This window comes from Salvelinus alpinus, chromosome 28, assembly GCF_045679555.1.
Source record: "Salvelinus alpinus chromosome 28, SLU_Salpinus.1, whole genome shotgun sequence".
Lineage (NCBI taxonomy): Eukaryota > Metazoa > Chordata > Actinopteri > Salmoniformes > Salmonidae > Salvelinus > Salvelinus alpinus.
The window spans coordinates 2,892,177-2,912,995 of NC_092113.1; the positions used below are offsets into that span (position 1 = coordinate 2,892,177).

The following is a 20,819-nucleotide window of genomic DNA, read 5'->3' on the forward strand; positions in this document are numbered from 1 at the left end:
GTCGGTGTTTGAAAGCAGCTTGGAATCGAAGAAAGCACCGGAACCACAGCGAAATCATTGGGGTCTCGCATTTGGCAACACACAGTTTGAAAAACCACGTGATCAAACGAAGCTTCGTACGTCATTGATCATGTGATAATGTTACTTTGAAACGAGCATCGGTACATTGTTTCTGATCAGTAGTGCTTTGAAAACTGCATCGGAGCATTGGCGCGCCGGTATCAATCGTCCCATCGCTAGTTTTCAGCCCCGGTTATGTCTGCATACCTATACTATACAGGACAGTGGTGAAGCACCCTCAGAAGAGGGAAGAAGGTTTCCCCTGACAGTTATTATTCATTACATCAATGGTTAAAATCCCACCTAGCGAGTCCTCGCCACCTTTAAGAAGAGGCCCCAGAGTGCCACATCTGGTCACACAGTGAAATAGTAGAGTAATACCACCATGGTAATTACTGTGTAATAATTGAGTAAAAACACCATGATAATTACGGTGTAATAATAGAGTAATAACATCATGGTAATTACAGTGTAATAGAGTAATAACACAGTGGTAATAACAGAGTAATAGCACCATGGTAATTACTGTGTAATAATAGAGTAATAACATCATGGTAATTACAGTGTAATAATAGAGTAATAACGCCATGGTGATTACAGTGTAATAATATAGTAATAACACCATGGTAATTACTGTGTAATAATAGAGTAATAACATTATGGTAATTACAGTGCAATAATAGAGTAATAACACCATGGTAATTACAGTGTAATAATAGAGTTATAACACCATGGTAATTACAGTGTAATAATAGAGTAATAACACCATGGTAATTACAGTGCAATAATAGAGTAATAACACCATGGTAATTACAGTGCAATAATAGAGTAATAACACCATGGTGATTACAGTGTAATAATATAGTAATAACACCATGGTAATTACTGTGTAATAATAGAGTAATAACATTATGGTAATTACAGTGCAATAATAGAGTAATAACACCATGGTAATTACAGTGTAATAATAGAGTTATAACACCATGGTAATTACAGTGTAATAATAGAGTAATAACACCATGGTAATTACATTGCAATAATAGAGTAATAACACCATGGTAATTACAGTGTAATAATAGAGTTATAACACAATGGTAATAACAGAGTAATAACACCATGGTAATTACTGTGTAATAATAGAGTAATTTACATTTACATTTAAGTCATTTAGCAGACGCTCTTATCCAGAGCGACTTACAAATTGGAATAACGTTATGGTAATTACAGTGCAATAATAGAGTAATAACACCATGGTAATTACAGTGTAATAATATAGTAATAACACAATGGTAATAACAGAGTAATAGCACCATGGTAATTACTGTGTAATAGAGTAATACCGCCATGGTAATTACAGTGTAATAATATAGTAATAACACCATGGCAATTACAGTGTAATAATAGAGTAATAACACCATTGTAATTACTGTGTAATAATAGAGTAATAACACCATGGTAATTACAGTGTAATAATAGAGCAATAACGCCATGGTAACTACAGTGTAATAATATAGTAATAGCACCATGGTAATTACTGTGTAATAATAGAGTAATAACACATGGTAATGACAGTGTAATAATATAGTAATAGCACCATGGTAATTACTGTGTAATAATAGAGTAATGACACATGGTAATGACAGTGTAATAATATAGTAATAACACCATGGTAATTACAGTGTAATAATAGAGCAATAACGCCATGGTAACTACAGTGTAATAATAGAGTAATAACACCATTGTAATTACTGTGTAATAATAGAGTAATAACACCATGGTAATTACTGTGTAATAATAGAGTAATAACACCATGGTAATTACAGTGTAATAATAGAGCAATAACGCCATGGTAACTACAGTGTAATAATAGAGTAAAAACACAATGGTAATAACAGAGTAATAGCACCATGTTAATTATTGTAATAGAGTAACACCATGGTAATTACAGCGTAATAGAGTAATAACACTATGGTAATTACAGTGTAATAACAGAGTAATACCGCCATAGCAATTGCAGCGTAATAATAGAATAATAACACCATGACAATTACAGTTTAATAGAGTAATAACACCATGGTAATTACAGTTTATTACAGTAATAACACCATGGTAAATACAGTGTAATAGAGTAATAACACCATGGAAATTAAAGTCTAATAACAAAGTAATACCTACATGGTAATTACAGTGTAATAATAGAGTAATAACACCATGGTAATTAGTTTATTAGAGTAATAAAACCATGGTAACTACAGTTTATTAGAGTAATAACACATTGTAATTATTGTCATAATAGAGTAATAACACCATGGTAATTAGTGTAATAATAGAGTTATAACACCATGATAATTACAGTTTACTAGAGTAACAACACCATGCTAATTACAGTTTACTAGAGTAATAACACCATGACAATTACAGTGTAATAACCGAGTAATACGGCTATGGTAATTACAGTGTAATAACAGAGTAATAACACCATGGAAATGTACAGTTTACTAGAGTAATAACACCATGATAATTGCAGTGTAATAACAGAGTAATACGGCTATGGTAATTACAGTGTAATAACAGAGTAATAACACCATGGAAATGTACAGTTTACTAGAGTAATAACACCATGATAATTGCAGTGTAATAACAAAGTAATACGGCTATGGTAATTACAGTGTAATAACAGCGTAATAACCCCATGGCAATTACAGTTTATTAGAGTAATAACACCATGATTATTACAGTGTAATAACAGAGTAATAACACCATGCTAATTACAGTTTATTAGAGTAATAACACCATGGAAATGTACAGTTTATTAGAGTAATAACACCATGATAATTGCAGTGTAATAACAGAGTAATACCGCTATGGTACTTACAGTGTAATAACAGAGTAATAACACCATGGAAATGTACAGTTTATTTGAGTAATAACTCCATGGTAATTACAGTGTAATTATAGAGTAATAACACCATGGTAATTACAGTTTATTAGAGTAATAACACCACGGTAATTACAGTTTATTAGAGTAATAACACCATGACAATTACAGTTTATTAGAGTAATAACAACACAGTATTTACAGTCTAATAACAAAGTAATACCACCAAAGGAATTACAGTGTAATAATAGAGTAATAACACCAGGGTAATTAGTTTATTAGAGTAATAACACCATGGTAACTACAGTTTATTAGAGTAATAACACTTTGTAATTATTGCAATAATAGAGTAATAACACCATGGTAATTAGTGTAATAATAGAGTAATAACACCATGGTAATTACAGTTTATTAGAGTAATAACACCAAGGTAATTACAGTTTATTACAGTAATAACACCATGGTAATTACAGTGTAATAGAGTAATAACACCATGGAAATTACAGTCTAATAACAAAGTAATACCACCATGGTAATTACAGTGTAATAATAGAGTAATAACACCATGGTAATTAGTTTATTAGAGTAATAAAACCATGGTAACTACAGTTTATTAGAGTAATAACACATTGTAATTATTGTAATAGAGTAATAACACCATGGTAATTAGTGTAATAATAGAGTTATAACACCATGCTAATTACAGTTTATTAGAGTAATAACACCATGATAATTGCAGTATAATAACAGAGTAATACCGCTATGGTAATTACAGTGTAATAACAGAGTAATAACACCATGCTAATTACAGTTTATTAGAGTAATAACTCCATGGTTATTACAGTGTAATTATAGAGTAATAACACCATGGTAATTACAGTTTATTAGAGTAATAACACCATGGTAATTACAGTTTATTAGAGTAATAACATGGTATTTACAGTCTAATAACAGAGGTATACCACCAAATGAATTACAGTGTAATAATAGAGTAATAACACCACGGTAATTTGTTTATTAGAGTAATAACACCATGGTAACTACAGTTTATTAGGGTAATAACACATTGCAATTATTGCAATAATAGAGAAATAACACCATGGTAATTAGTGTAATAATAGAGTTATAACACCATGGTAATTACAGTTTATTAGAGTAATAACACCATGGTAATTACAGTGTAATAACCGAGTAATACGGCTATGGTAATTACAGTGTAATAACAGACTAATAACACCATGGTAATTACAGTTTATTAGAGTAATAACACCATGGTAATTACAGTTAATTAGAGTAATACCACCATGGTAATTACAGTTTATTAGAGTAATAACACCATGGTAGTTACAGTTTATCAGAGTAATAACACCATGGTAATTACAGTTTATTAGAGTAATAACACCATGGTAGTTACAGTTTATCAGAGTAATAACACCATGGTAATTACAGTTTATTAGAGTAATAACACCATGACAATTACAGTGTAATAATAAGGTAATACCACCATGGAAACTAGAGTAATACCATCATGGTAATTTGTTTATTAGAGTAACAACACCATGGCAATTAGCGTAATAACACCATGGTAATTACAGTTTATCAGAGTAATAACACCATGGTAATTACAGTTTATTAGAGTAATAACACCATGGTAGTTACAGTTTATCAGAGTAATAACACCATGGTAATTACAGTTTATTAGAGTAATAACACCATGGTAGTTACAGTTAATTAGAGTAATAACACCATGACAATTACAGTGTAATAATAAGGTAATACCACCATGGAAACTAGAGTAATACCATCATGGTAATTTGTTTATTAGAGTAACAACACCATGGCAATTAGCGTAATAACACCATGGTAATTACAGTTTATCAGAGTAATAACACCATGGTAATTACAGTTTATTAGAGTAATAACACCATGACAATTACAGTTTATTAGAGTAATAACACCATGGTAGTTACAGTTTATCAGAGTAATAACACCATGGTAATTACAGTTTATTAGAGTAATAACACCATGACAATTACAGTGTAATAATAAGGTAATACCACCATGGAAACTAGAGTAATACCATCATGGTAATTTGTTTATTAGAGTAACAACACCATGGCAATTAGCGTAATAACACCATGGTAATTACAGTTTATCAGAGTAATAACATCATGGTAGTTACAGTTTATCAGAGTAATAACACCATGGTAGTTACAGTTTATCAGAGTAATAACGCCATGGTAATTACAGTTTATTAGAGTAATAACACCATGGTAATTATAATGTAACAGAGTAATAACACCATGGTAGTTACAGTTTATTAGAGTAATAACACCATGGTAATTATAATGTAACAGAGTAATAACACCATGGTATTTACAGTTTATTAGAGTAATAACGCCATGTAATTACAGTGTAATAACAGAGTAACAACACCATTGTAATTACAGTGTATTAGAGCAATAACACCATGACAATTACAGTGTAATAATAGAGTAATACCACCATGGTAGTTTATTAGAGCAATAACACCATGGCAATTAGCGTAATAGAGTAATAACACCATGGTAATTGGTTTATTAGATAATAACGCCATGTAATTACATTGTAATAATATAGTAAAAACACCATGGTAATTAGTTTATTAGAGTAATAACGTCATGGCAATTACAGTGTAATAGAGTAATAACACCATGATAATTAGTTTAGTAGAGTAATGACCCCATGGTAATTACATTGTAATAATAGTAATAACACCATGGTAATTAGTTTATTAGAGTAATAACGCCATGGTAATTACAGTGTAATAAGAGTAATATCACAAAAGTAATTACGGCGTAGAATGAGTAATAATGCCATGGTAATTACAGTGTAGTAATAGAGTAATAATAACAGTGTAGTAATAGAGTAATAATCGAGTAATAACACCATGGTATTAACAGTGTGACAGCCAGCTGAGCAGCAGAAGCTCCATCTGAGGTCAGAGTGAGGACAGACAAATCCCCCTGACCCAAATCTACTGAGTACAGACAGTGGGAACACACATGACAAGGACACAGACTTTACAGTACAGGAGGTGTAAAGCACATTGACACACAAAATATAATTGATGGGATGAAAAATAACTGACCCTGTGTCAGTTGTTAGGGGAAACCTCTACCTACATATACAGGTGACCTGGGCATGGAGACAGGACGTAGACAAGACAGCGGTACAAAGACACAAATAAACAGACAGACAGGAACACAGATACAGATAAAGACAGACACAGGTGTGTGTGAGTTTAACCCTTACCTGTCCGCTGGTCTGCAGGTAGAGCACCAGTGGTTCAGCCTTGGTGATGGCCACCCAGGTCTTGGTCCAGCTCTTGCCCTTCTCCTGCACCTGCAGCTGGGCACACAGCAGACAGTTGTCCCCCGACAGAGACACCTGCTTCTGGAGAGACAGAGACACACACAGGAGGCAGAGTTAAAGGCCCAATCCCAAAGTCGATCTACCGCAGTGGGAGCCAATACTCAAATAATATTCGATAGTTCAACACAATTACAGTAGCTCGTTCCCCATGCACAAACCAACGTTTGGAATTGGAATTCCAAACGTCAATTCTACTTTTAATTCAAAGTGATAATCAGCCTGGACGTTTAAGGGGCACTCGAGGATAAAGGTCTGGGACATTCGCTTACATAACAAGCCTTGGTGTCCAGGCTCCAATTTGCTTACCGACCCAATAGGTCCACAGACGACGCAATCGCAACCACACTGCACACTGCCCTAACCCATCTGGACAAGAGGAATACCCATGTGAGAATGCTGTTCATCGATTACAGCTCAGCATTTAACACCATAGTACCCTCCAAACTCGTCATCAAGCTCGAGACCCTGGGTCTCGACCCCGCCCTGTGCAACTGGGTCCTGGACTTCCTGACGGGCCGCCCCCAGGTGGTGAGGGTAGGTAACAACATCTCCACCCCGCTGATCCTCAACACTGGGGCCCCACAAGGGTGCGTTCTGAGCCCTCTCCTGTACTCCCTGTTCACCCACGACTGCGTGGCCATGCACGCCTCCAACTCAATCATCAAGTTTGCGGATGACACTACAGTGGTAGGCTTGATTACCAACAACGACGAGACGGCCTACAGGGAGGAGGTGAGGGCCCTCGGAGTGTGGTGTCAGGAAAATAACCTCACACTCAACGTCAACAAAACAAAGGAGATGATTGTGGACTTCAGGAAACAGCAGAGGGAGCACCCCCCTATCCACATCGACGGGTCAGTAGTGGAGAAGGTGGAAAGTTTTAAGTTCCTCGGTGTACACATCACGGACAAACTGAATTGGTCCACCCACACAGACAGCGTTGTGAAGAAGGCGCAGCAGCGCCTCTTCAACCTCAGGAGGCTGAAGAAATTCGGCTTGTCACCAAAAGCACTCACAAACTTCTACAGATGCACAATCGAGAGCATCCTGTCGGGCTGTATCACCGCCTGGTACGGCAACTGCTCCGCCCACAACCGTAAGGCTCTCCAGAGGGTAGTGAGGTCTGCAGAACGCATCACCAGGGGCAAACTACCTGCCCTCCAGGACACCTACACCACCCGATGTCACAGGAAGGCCATAAAGATCATCAAGGACAACAACCACCCAAGCCACTGCCTGTTCACCCCGCTATCATCCAGAAGGCGAGGTCAGTACAGGTGCATCAAAGCAGGGACCGAGAGACTGAAAAACAGCTTCTATCTCAAGGCCATCAGACTGTTAAACAGCCACCACTAACATTTAGCGGCCGCTGCCAACATACTGACTCAACTCCAGCCACTTTAAAAATGGGAATTGATGGAAATTATGTAAAAATGTACCACTAGCCACTTTAAACAATGCCACTTAATACAATGTTTACATACCCTACATTACCCATCTCATATGTATATACTGTACTCTATATCATCTACTGCATCTTGCCATCTTTATGTAATACATGTACCACTAGCCACTTTAAACTATGCCACTTTATGTTTACATACCCTACAGTACTCATCTCATATGTATATACCGCACTCTATACCATCTACTGCATCTGCCATGCCGTTCTGTACCACCACTCATTCATATATCTTTATGTACATATTCTTTATCCCTTTACACTTGTGTGTGTGTGTAAGGTAGTAGTTGTGGAATTGTTAGGTTAGATTACTGTTGGTTATTACTGCATTGTCGGAACTAGAAGCACAAGCATTTCGCTACACTCGCATTAACATCTGCTAACCATGTGTATGTGACTAATAAAATTTGATTTGATTTGAGCATATAGGACAAATGTATTGGGAGTTTTGGACATGCACAGGTGTTCATGCTGCTGCCCCACTGTAACTGATGTGGTGCTGGAGCCCCCCTTGGTGGGAAATAATACCACTGCAGATCACTGCCATTATGGTACTGCTACTGTGAAAGATCTAGTTTGTGTGTGTGTGTGAGACAGTATAACCCCAAGACAGACAGACAGACGGATTAGACTGCTCAGTCGCTGCATCATAGGCATGAAGTGGAGAGACTAGTCACTTTCCACTAAGCCCCTTAACTAGTCATGGTACTTGTTCTCAAATAGAGGTTACTCAATATTGCTGTGTGTGTGTGTGTGTGTGTGTGTGTGTGTGTGTGTGTGTGTGTGTGTGTGTGTGTGTGTGTGTGTGTGTGTGTGTGTGTGTGTGTGTGTGTGTGTGTGTGTGTGTGTGTGTGTGTGTGTGTGTGTGTGTGAGAGAGAGAGAGAGTTTCTTAGCAGTTTCTTTTACAGCAGCACTGTGGGCTTGGTAGACATGGATAATGACACTGCAATAAAACAAAGATATTACAGTATATTATAAAGACATTGTTCAGGATTGCCTACGGGCTTTGAGACACAACGATCTGCTTCGTCCAGTCTCTGTTATACGCTGTGCTCCACACAAGCAGTCTATTGAACACTAGATCACCTTGACTCCTGGTACACACACAGAGATGAATCTTATTGAGCCATGCAGACTATAGACTGTGTACCACTGTTCTATCTCTCTAGTTAGTGTGTGTGTGTGTGTGTGTGTGTGTGTGTGTGTGTGTGTGTGTGTGTGTGTGTGTGTGTGTGTGTGTGTGTGTGTGTGTGTGTGTGTGTGTGTGTGTGTGTGTGTGTGTGTGTGTGTTTGATTGATTGATAGAGGTGCATGGTGCTCTGTGGGCCTGTCTGGGCTGGGCTCTGTCTTCTCTGTCATGCTGGTGCAACTAACGTGATTATGCCGCTCTCTCCAGAGGCTGGAGCTGAGATAGCGTGCCCGCTGCCAACCCCCATACTCCAACTCCCTTCCTCAGACCTGCTCTGCTGGGAGTCCACTCTGTGCAGCCTGTCCATGCTAGCTTCTCAACAACACTGTGCAATATACAATAAGTATGACGTTTGATTGTCTTATGATGTTTGTGAGGGGAAGCCAAAGGGAAGTCTCTGGATGGAAAATGTGTTTAAATTAAGTTATATTCTATTCTACTCTTGTCTATAGTATAAGCTGAGAGTCGGTCCTCACCTCGGCTGTAGCTTTCCTCTTCAGCTCTACTGGGGCCCCTGCAGGCCCCTCGGGGCCCTGGCTGGTCTCGAAGCACTCAGGACACACACGACACGTCTTATTCTCCAACATCTTAGAGCATTTACCACAGATGGCCTGCAGAGGGAGGGGAAGAGTGAAAGAGGAAGAGGGAGGAATTGGAGAGAGATAAAAAATATATTTAGACAACTGAAAATCAATTTTCATCGGACATCCACCAATGAAAATGCAGCATCCTGGCACTAACTGTTCCAGCCCCCAACCTCCTCTCCCTCTCTGCGCTCACCGCTCCGCAGGCTTTGCAGTGGTGCTTGCGCTTGGTAAAGTTGAAGCTGTCGTTGCAGCCTTTGCATGTCTCCTTCTCCTTTTTCTTGGAACTTTTCTGGGGAAACAGAGAAACACATACAAACAATGTATCACGATCTGTCCAATCACAAGGTCACCTTGTCTCAATACATCTTTGTGATGCCTAAGTAACCCTTACCCTGAAATAGTTGGACGAGTTGCCATTTCCCCCGCTCTCTCTGTTATCTACCCTATTCTTTCTCTCCCACTCCCAACATCGTCCTCTAGAACCAAAAAAGTGAAAATCGAAGCCCCTCCCTCTGCTCTCTCAGACTGGGGCATCGATAGCACCACCAGCCGTTTAGCACATTTGCATTGTGGGAGGGAGTGTGAAATTCACCCCCTGATCGTGTCTCATCTCTCCACAGACACCCCTCACCGCTGCTAGAGAGCGAGCTAGTGATGCTATCCCCGTAGAGAAGACAACTTACTATTTATACCTCTCTGCAGCCTACTGTGTGGATTATAGATCCACTACCATTGTAATACTACCATTGTCTTGCTACCTCAAACACAGACAGACATCCGGGCTTTAGAACAGGAGAGATCAATCTACTTCTTGTTATCAACTCAGTCATTCATGGTACTGTATTCACATTTATATTGCCCATTGTATGGTTTCTATTATTATGTGGGGCGACGCCATTCCTACTGTAGCAAAGATTCTCTTCTAATCGAAAGCAGAGTCAGTAACAGAACAGCATCAGGCAAGAGAGCCTGAGGAAATGTATTCTATTAGGACGTTTTGACACCTACCCTTTCTTGCAGTCTTTCACTGTCTGAGTCGATGGATGTGCTGCTCCAGGGACCCTGAGAAGAGAAGACAATGAATACCCGATCAGAGTGACATATTTAACCCTGGGAGAGACGTATGAGTTACATTGAAAGTACATCCATTGTTATTACGTGGCTGGCACTTCATTTCAGGTGTCAAACATATCGCTAAACAAAGCTCTCTCACACACGTCGCCAGAGAATGGGACCATCCGCCTCTGAATATTACCTAAAGCTGCTGTGTGGGTTTGTCCCCACTAGACGGCAGCCATGCCTCAGAGATAGACAATAGGCCTGGCATGTGTTCCTACTTTGGCCTGTGTCCAGATCCAACCGGTCCAAAGTGGGTCAGTGGAGATTCAGAAGAGATTTTTTGTACAGTGTGCATGGGGGCTTCCCCTATTAGGTCATGAGAGAGTGCCGGGGAACTAAAGACAGACCATGACAGTGTGTGTGTTCGTTCGTTTTGTGTGGGTGTGCGACTGAATAAAGGGCTCCTTCATAAGTATACATGTTTGTGTGTGTATGTGTGAGTTAAGTAAGAGCTTCTTTGTGTGTCTATCAGTGTCTGCAGTGAGGGACGCGTGACAACACACGGCTGTGTGTGTGTGTGTGCGCGTGTTAGGTGAGGATAGATGCTTTTGTCAGATAAAGACCTGACCGTGACACACTTTCGGACAAAGCCGTAGTGCTTTCATATTGATATATACACATGGCTTGACAGAGAGAAAGAAAGAAACGCAGACAGACTGACTGACCGGTGAGTCTGGCGGGTGGTCTTCGTCCCTGGAGAAGGAGCTATTGAAGGCTTTGTTAAAGGTCTCACTGTTCTGCTTGTGCTTCTCTATGGTGGCCAGGATCACCTGGAAGTGGATGGGATGGGGGAGAGAAGGAGATAAGCCATTAACAGTTTCAGACAGTTCAAATATTCTTCACTGGTTTACAGTAAAAGTCAAGAAGTCACAGATTTTACAATGGGAGAAATTCTACAACAATCTACAGCCCCTTAGGAGAGAGATAGACAGAGAGAGAGAGACAGAGGGAGAGAGAGAGTGGGATAGACAGGGAGAGAAAGGGAGAAAGAGGGCCTCTGCCTGTCTGAGTTAAAGAGAGCTAATATTAATAATATGCATGTCAATCTCTCCTGGCTGAAAGTGGAGGAGAGATTGACTTCATCACTACTTTTATTTATGAGAGGTATCGACATGTTGAATGCACCGAGCTGTCTGTCAAAACTACTAGCACACAGCTTGGACACCCATGCATACCCCACAAGACATGCCACCAGAGGTCTCTTCACAGTCCCCAAGTCCAGAACAGACTATGGGAGGCACACAGTACTACATAGAGCCATGACTACATGGAACTCTATTCCACATCAAGTAACTGACACAAGCAGTAAAATTTGATATAAAAAAAACAGATTAAAAAACACCTTATGGAACAGCGGGGACTGTGAAGCAACACACACATTGGCACACAAACATGCATACACACACACACACACACACATGGATTTTGTCATGTAGATATGTGGTAGTGGTGGAGTAGGGGCCTGAGGTCACACAGTGTGTTGTGAAATCTGTGAATGTATTGTAATGCTTTAAAATTGTATAAATTGCTTTAATTTTGCTGGACCCCAGGAAGAGTAGCTGCTGCTTCGGCAGCAGCTAATGGGGATCCATAATAAATACAAACACAAAAAGAGGAGAACAAAGAGAGAGACATCGTTGTCGTCTGGACTGACCCTGTTATAGAGAGATGACATCAGCCATGACATCAGAGGGACAAATGTATCAGGGACCTCTGATCCAGCCCAGTGGTCTGTGTCAGAGACTGGCCTCTACTGCACTAACAGAGTGTGTGTGTGTGTGTGTGTGTGTGTAGTGAGCACTGTATTCATGTGTGAATAATAGACTCTGTGAAGGCACAATCTTTGTGCAGCCCTCTCCAAAGTCTTGAGACACCACACATTCCTCTGTGTCCTTCAGATTGCCGAAGGGCCCTTCCACTCCTTTCCACACACTCCCAGACCCCCTGCCTGGCACACACTCCTCCCCTCCAGCCTGTGAGCCCCTTTAACCAGCTTTAGTTAGCTTTAAATGGGCTAAATGAGCTTTAATGAGCAGCTTAACGAGAGGAAACAATTTCCCAACTCAGTATGGCAGTGTGGAGGAAAGCCGCACTAATACAAATACTATTCCTAATACACAAATCCCCTGTAAAACCCATTCCATGTTAGTGTTGCTCTGGTATTCCTGACCTGTATCCAGTCTTCCTTTTCCTCAGCCGTCCTGAAAAACAGAGGGAATGTTTCAACAATAGCCCTATAGCTATTAGTACTTCTATGAGTTACTGCTGTGCCTGAAATGTTGTGTCTCTGTTACAAAAGGCACAGTTCTACAGTTCTCCCATGTAATTGCTCCATAGTTCTTACCTGGCCTGCAGCTCTAGTGAGCGCTGCTTGCCGATGATGGTGAACGTGTGAGGGAGGTTCTGCTTCACGTTCTCTTGCACCTGAAGCCGCAGAGGAGAACAGTGCCACTTTACCTCTGAGAGCAATGTCCCTTCTACGCGTCACGCATTCAGAATGGAAGGAAAGTAACAAGAGAAGAGAGGTGGCTTCCGTTACCTCCTTCCTGATCTCCATCCCAGCGATGTCGATCCTCTCTCTCACACTGAACTTCTGCCCCATCAGCCTCAGCTTGGGAACGCAGTACAGCACCATGTTGTTGAACTGCAGCACGGACACACAGAGAGAAGGGACAACGGATGAGAATACACATTAAATAGACACATGAATACGCACACACACTTTGGTATCGTCCCATTCCTACACATTCTCTTCATTCCAACTCCTTCTGCCACTCACCAGGTAGAGGTATCGGTCCTGGGCCGTCCCATTCTTGGCAGACATCTTCTTGATGTGTCCTTCTTTGATGAGCTCGTTGGCTGGGTTCACGATGTCCTCCTCTCCCCCCAGTCTCTCATAGACCTGCAGCAGTTTGTTCATCTTCTCCTGAGGAACACCAAGGATAAGGAACAATGTGAAACACACAAACATACAGAGCAAAATTATACATTCATTTAAGTCAGGGCAACAAGGAGCTATTGAACTAAAACTGTTGAGACAGAATAAGACACGATAAGTCACACCAGAGGGCAGAAGTGTGACTGTGTGTGTGTGTGTGTGTGTGTGTGTGTCATAGAGACATAATTCACTCTTCTGCAGGCTGTGAAACTAGTGGCAGGAAACGGCAGCATCCTGTCTGCACTGAAACACCCTCCCTCCCCGCAAGTCGCCGCATCCAACGCAGTTTGGACGCTAGGCTGGCTAGTTCTGCGAGCTATTCCCAAGGAGTGTAACTACTGTCATCCGGGGAACTATTCAAATGTGTTGTGTTTTGGTCTTTGCACAGTCGTTTCATCATTCAGGCCATGTGATGTTTATTGCAACAACAAAAAAAATTAAATCGTCAACACACGTTTAAACGCGTTGCGTCCACGTTGGTGGTTGCATTGCGTTTTTAAATGGTCAAGTGAAATCAACCAATCAAAACTCTCTCCCTCCTTCCCCCGCTGCTGTGAACTACAACACCACCGTCGTGAAAACCAGTGAAAAGTAGGAGAAGTACGTCAGAGAGATTCACATATGGAGGGAAGAGAGAGGGCTCCGAAGCAGAAAAAAACATCTTACCATTTTCCTGATGGCAGCATTGGAGTGGTTGGCTGCTGTGGATATGAGTTCCAGGGCTTCTATAAAACACACACAGGCAGTGTTAGACCTGTCTGCAGCAACTCTACGTAACCATGCATCAGCCCTACACATTTGAAACACTCACTGTTTATACACGGAGTGCATAAAAGATTAGGAGGTGCACCACCCGTTTGCCCTCAGAACAGCCTCAATTCGTCGGGGGCATGGACTCTACAAGGTGTTGAAAGCGTTCCACGAGGATGCTGGCCCATGTTGACTCCAAAGCTTCCCACATTTGTGTCAAGTTGGCTGGATGTACTTTTGGTGGTTGACCATTCTTGATACACGCGGGAAACTGTTGAGCGTGAAAAGCCCAGCAGCGTTGCAGTTCTTGGCACACTCAAACCGGGGCCACTGGCACCTAATACCATACCACGTTCAAAGGCACTTAAATATTTTGTCTTGCCCATCCACCTTCTGAATAACAACATCAATAAGGGATCATAGCTTTCACCTGGTCAGTCTATGTCATGGAAAGAGCAGGTGTTCCTAATGTTTTGTATCCTCATTGTATATACGACTTAGTAATTGAATTGAATACTGTGAGAAATAGGTCAGTGTCCAACCTTTCACTGCAGCCAGCCTGTGCATCATCAGACTATGGGCCTACTGTAAATGACCATGCATCAAACATATACAATGTTTGTGTTACACAGACAGGGAGAGTGGTAGACCTCTCCTACCATGTACATTACCCAACATCAGAGACACACATTCTACATTAAACACACATTAACGCACACTGCATTAAAGTCATGAACTACATAAACAGAGCTGACGTTCCCCTCTACAGGACTCCTGACACGTCACGGTGGATTATGCAGGCTTTACCTAGACATTCCTAGGTCACAAGGTCACAAGACATGGAGCTTGTAGAGTGGCTAGTACGGGTCCTAGTTTAGGAAGGGTAGTGAGGGACAAACAGACAGACAGACAAACACACAGGTAATGAGTGGGTGAGCAGTGTGTAGGTACAGACAAACAGACGGACAGACAGGCAGACAGACATACTCTCCGTGTCCTTCCTGTCCAGTGCATCATCAGGCAGTTTCTTCAGATAGTCCTTGAGCAAGAGTTCATAGCGAGGGATCCTCTGCACAGGCTCCAGCATGTGGTGCTGGAGAGTCAGGTTCCCACACACATCCTGCTTCTGTCAGGATCAAACACACAGCAACACAGTTACACACACAGTACTGTAAACATACTGTGGGTACACCACACTTTCATTCACGGGTAACAACAGCACACGTTACCATAAACACACATTGATTCTGTGGGAGAGATGCCACCTACTTGTATGTTCTGGACCACACTCTTGAACAGTGATGACCGCTGGCTCCAGGTGTTGACCAGGTCCATAGCACGGTCAAAGTTCTTCACGTACTCTCCGTACATCTTCATAAAAGGAGCCAGCTTCTGGAGGATGTCTCCGATACGTGGGTTTGAGTCCCTAACACACAGAACACACACCCGCCCATAGGGCTTAAAACTCTAAAAAATTCGATGTCTATTTTTGTACTGTACTCTGAACTTAGAGTATACTTGCAGTACACATGTGGAATTCACAGAAACAGTAACCTACGGTACATTTACTGTTTATTGTGCGCAGAAGGCGACAGGTGGAATCCCTCTACATCATTTCTATGAAACAATAATCTCTAGACAGAGAGAGACTAGCGTTGGCACACACTTATGGTAAATTTACTCCCAGCAGATGAAGACAGGCGGATAATGCCCCTATTCTACCAGCCTGGCACACACCAACCCCCCCCAAACTGCAACCCAGCTGTCAGAGTTCTACAGCCAAAACACATACCGACCATTGCAGAATTATCACTATTCAGTAATGAGAGAGAATAGAAGAGAAGAGAGAGCGAGCGAGCGAGCGAGCGAAGCATCTAAGCAGAAACCCAATATCACATAGGTGTTGTTTGTAGAAGATTTTGCATCCTACTGCACAGTCTTGATCGGAGAGCCAAGTCTAGGTCCAAAAGGCTCCTGAACAGCTTCTCCTTAACTTCCTGACTGATGTCTTGAGATGTTGCTTCAATATATCCACGTAATTTTCATCATGATGCCATCTATTTTGTGAAGTGCACCAGTCCCTCCTGCAGCAAAGCACCCCCACAACATGATGCTGCCACCCCTGTGCTTCACGGTTGGGATGGTGTTCTTCGGCTTGCAAGCCTCCCCCTTTTTCCTCCAAACATAACAATGGTCATTATGGCCAAACAGTTCTATTTTTGTTTCATCAGACCAGAGGACATTTCTCCAAAAAGTACGATCTTTGTTCCCATGTGCAGTTGCAAACCGTAGTCTGGCTTTTTTATGGCGGTTTTGGAGCGGTGGCTTCTTCCTTGCTGAGCGGCCTTTCAGGTTATGTCGATATAGGACTCGTTTAACTGTGGATATAGAAACTTTTGTACCTGTTTCCTCCAGCATCTTCACATGGTTCTTTGCTGTTGTTATGGGATTGATTTGCACTTTTCGCACCACAGTACATTCATCTCTAGGAGACAGAACGCGTCTCCTTCCTGAGCGTTATGACGGCTGCGTGGTCCCATAGTGTTTATACTTGCATACCATTGTTTGTACAGATGAACGTGGTACCTTCAGGCGTTTGGAAATTTCTCCCAAGGATGAACCAGACTTGTGGAGGTCTACAATTTTTTTTCCTGAGGTCTTGCCGGATTTATTTTGATTTTACCATGATGTCAAGCAAAGAGGCACTGAGTTTGAAGGTTGGCCTTGAAATACATCCAATTGATTCAAATGATGTCAATTAGCCTATCAGATACTTCTAAAGCTTCTAATGCTTTTCTGCAAATTTCCAAGCTGTTTAAAGGTACAGTCAACTTAGTGTATGTAAACTTCTGACCCACTGGAATTGTGATACACTGAATTATAAGTGAAAAAATCTGTCTGTAAACAATTGTTGGAAAAATTACTTGTGTCATGCACAAAGTAGATGTCCTAACCGACTTGCCAAAACTATAGTTTGTTAACAAGAAATTTGTGGAGTGGTTGAAAAACAAGTTTTAATGACTCCAACCCAAGTGTATGTAAACTTCCGACTTCAACTGTATATATATATATTTTTTTTTTATATTACTTTAGTTTATTTAGTAAATATTTCCTTAACTCTATTTTCTTAAATCTGCATTGTTGGTTTTAAGGGAAGTAAGCATTTCAAGGTAAGGTCTACCGCGCATGTGATAAATAACATTTGATTTGATTTGCTAATAGAACCATATAACATGAATGAAACACTATTACAACATAGCCCTTGGTCTCCTCACCATTCTCCAGTGATGCGTGTCTTGAGCTCAGGGAGCAGGAACTTGTGGTGAAAGCAGTAGATGGAGGATATGTTGGAGAAGATCCCCGTTATCACGTCCTGAGGGATTCCAGCTTCAGTCAGCTTAGTGCAAAATACCTACAAACGACAGGAGTAACATTACTAACATTACTAACATTACTAACTACATTACTATAAATGATATAACAAACCATGGGCTCTTTGATCGAATAATCTTTTTTCATAGGGGGATGTGTATGATGGTTAGATCTGTCTGTCATCATCAGGTCCATGACCTGTCACCTCCCTGTCAGTCACCCAACCACAGGCCTGCGTGCACCTGAGTTTCCCTGACAAACGCTACCAATGTGAGGGAGCAGAGGCTTGACAAAAACAGGAAGCGGCTCTGAGATTAGCCTACCGTCTGTGCCAGCACATATCCTGTTGTCTGTGGTCATGTACGTGACGGTCAACTTCAACAACAAATATGTATATCTCACACCAGATATAAAACAATATGAATATGGCCTAATATGGGAGGAGTAGGCCTTCGTTAAGGACAGTGAATTCGGAAAGTATTCAGACCCCTTGACTTTTTCACCATTTTGTGACGTTACAGCCTTATTCTAAAATTCATTAAATAGTGTTTTCCCCTCATAAATCTACACACCCAATAATGACAAAGAAAAACAGATTTTTATAAACAAAACTGAAATATCACATATACATAAGCATTCAGACAATTTACTCAGAACTTTGTTGAAGCACCTTTGGCAGCGATTACAGCCATTGAGTCCTCTTGGTTATGACGCTTCAAGCTTGATACACCTGTATTTGGGGAGTTTCTCCCATTCTTCTCTGCAGATCCTCTCAAGCTCTGTCAGGTTGGATTGGGAGCGTAGCTGCACAGCTGTTTTCAGGTCTCTCCAGAGATGTTCGATCGGGTTCAAGTCCGGGCTCTGGCTGGGCCACTCAAGAACATTCAGAGACTTGTCCCGAAGCCACTCCTGTGTTGTCTTGGCTGTGTGCTTAGGGTTGTTGTTCTGTTGGAAGGTGAACCTTCACCCCAGTCTGAGGTCCTGAGCACACTGGAACAGGTTTTCATCATCAAGAATCTCTCTGTATTTTGCTCTGTTCATCTTTCCCTTGATCCTGACTAGTCTCCCAGTCCCTACAGCTGAAAAACATCCCCACAGAATGCTGCCACCACTAGGCTTCACTGTAGGGATGGTGCCAGGTTTCCTCCAGACGTGACGCTTGGCATTCAGGCCAAAAAGTTCAATGTTCGTTTCATCAGACCTGAGAAGCAAGATTCTCTGGTCTGATGAAATGAACATTGATCTTTTTGAGAGTCCTTTAGGTGCCTTTCGGGCAAACTCCTAGCGGGCTGTCATGTGCCTTTTACTGAGGAGTGTCTTCCGTCTACCATAAAGGCCTGATTGGTGGAGTGCTGCAGAGATGGTTGTCCTTCTGGAAGGTTCTCCCATCTCCACAGAGGAACTCTGGAGCTCTGTCAGAGTGACCATCGGGTTCTTAGTCAACTCCATGAGCAAGGACCTTCTCCCACCATTTCTCAGTTTGGTCGGGCGGCCAGCTCTAGGAAGAGTTGGCGGTTCAAAACTTCTTCCATTTAAGAATGATGAAGACTATTGTGTTCTTGGGGACTGTCAATGTTGCAGAAATGTTATATATGTTTTATGTTTTAATACATTTCGAAAATTTTCCAAAAACCTGTTTTCACTTTGTCATTATGGGGCATTGTGTGTTGATTGATGAGGGGAAAAAATTATTTAATCGATTTCAGAATAAGGCTGTAACGTAACAAAATGTGGAGAAAGGGAAGGGGTCCGAATACTTTCCGAATGCACTGTACGTGTAGCACATGGAGATGTGTGAAACTTACTCCTCAGCCTTAAGTGTCCACGTTTGCGACACTCAAGAGCTAGCGACAGGTAGAGGCGCTTGAGGGAGAACGGTAACCTGTGTTTATCAAGCTGAGGCCCCAGGTTCAAGCCAAGTATGTGCCGAATCGGGAAGAAGTGGTACCCTCTAAGCAAGCAGTCTGACGTCCTTTGCATGTGGTTGTGTATTTCAGAGTACACAACCCACTGTGTGTGAGTGTGTGTATACCTGGTCGAGGAGGTTGAGTCTTTTGACGTAGGCTTCCTCAGTGTGAAGGAGCTCTCTGGCGATGTTCAGTAACCTCTGTGTCTCTGAGTACTGAGGGAGAGAAGTGGACACAAACAGTCAGAACCTTAGCATACCATATAGAATACACAAACCTACATTAGACCTGTATCGTACATTAAACATATGCCTCCGGGCCTATGACCTTTGAGAGAGAATATCGGCAACATTAAAACAAAACATATTAGGTGAAAAGCAACCAAACTCTAACCAGTGATTACATATAAGATAAAAGTGGTCTGAAATGGGGATGTCCGCATGTGCTCTTCTCATCTCGGTTGTTGAGTGAAACTGGGCCAACCTCATAATGTGTCAGCGCATGTTGTAACGATCGGCAGTCGGTGCTGCTTTACCGAGAGCTGAGTTAGTCACCAATACCGTGTTTACTAGTGGAGCTGAGACGACACGTAAAGGTGCTGCGGATGTGTGTTCAGTTTGACTACTTCAGGAAGAGGAATTGACTGAATGGATGAAATGACATTCCTGTGACGTGTGACTGAGACCAGTCCTCAGAAAGGGAGGGTGTACTACATTGTGACATTGTGCTTTGCAACAGCTGTCCGGTACACAATCACATGCGTGCACAAAATCGGGAAATTGGAGGAAATTGTGAAACATACACTCTTAGAAAAGTGCTATGTAGAACCTAAAAGGGTTCTTCACCTGTCCCCATAGGGGGACCATTTAAAGAACCCGTTTTGGTTCCAGGTAGAACCCTTTTCTCTTTCAAGTATTTCAAGTATGTCACCTGGTGGCAGAAAAGCCTCACAACATTAGTAAACAACTAACTCAATCAACACAAAACGACTCTGACAAACAATTGACAGCAGAAACCAAAGCAATACAAGTGAAAAGGTTTGGGTCCTTTTGGTTCCAGGTGCAACCCTTTTCTACATGAAACCCAAAAGGGTTATACCTGGAACCAAAAAGGGTTCTACCTGGAACCAAAAGGGATTCTCC

The 20,819-nt window shown here is 41.5% G+C and overlaps 1 protein-coding gene across 2 annotated transcripts in view; it reads right to left on the minus strand.

The window, feature by feature from the left end:
* The window catches only part of LOC139556947 (FYVE, RhoGEF and PH domain-containing protein 3-like), a 95,325-nt gene that overhangs the window by 5,070 nt on the left and 69,436 nt on the right, over nucleotides 1-20,819 (minus strand). For both annotated transcript variants that reach the window (XM_071371131.1, XM_071371130.1), the window contains exons 5-18: nucleotides 19,803-19,892; nucleotides 17,674-17,810; nucleotides 15,668-15,824; nucleotides 15,386-15,524; nucleotides 14,315-14,373; nucleotides 13,490-13,636; nucleotides 13,250-13,354; nucleotides 13,055-13,134; nucleotides 12,881-12,911; nucleotides 11,376-11,480; nucleotides 10,600-10,653; nucleotides 9,785-9,880; nucleotides 9,481-9,615; nucleotides 6,233-6,373 (exon numbers count right to left, since the gene is read on the minus strand). In XM_071371131.1, coding sequence (XP_071227232.1) covers nucleotides 6,233-6,373; nucleotides 9,481-9,615; nucleotides 9,785-9,880; nucleotides 10,600-10,653; nucleotides 11,376-11,480; nucleotides 12,881-12,911; nucleotides 13,055-13,134; nucleotides 13,250-13,354; nucleotides 13,490-13,636; nucleotides 14,315-14,373; nucleotides 15,386-15,524; nucleotides 15,668-15,824; nucleotides 17,674-17,810; nucleotides 19,803-19,892 — 1,476 coding nt within the window. The remainder of the gene's footprint in view (nucleotides 1-6,232; nucleotides 6,374-9,480; nucleotides 9,616-9,784; nucleotides 9,881-10,599; nucleotides 10,654-11,375; nucleotides 11,481-12,880; nucleotides 12,912-13,054; nucleotides 13,135-13,249; nucleotides 13,355-13,489; nucleotides 13,637-14,314; nucleotides 14,374-15,385; nucleotides 15,525-15,667; nucleotides 15,825-17,673; nucleotides 17,811-19,802; nucleotides 19,893-20,819) is intronic.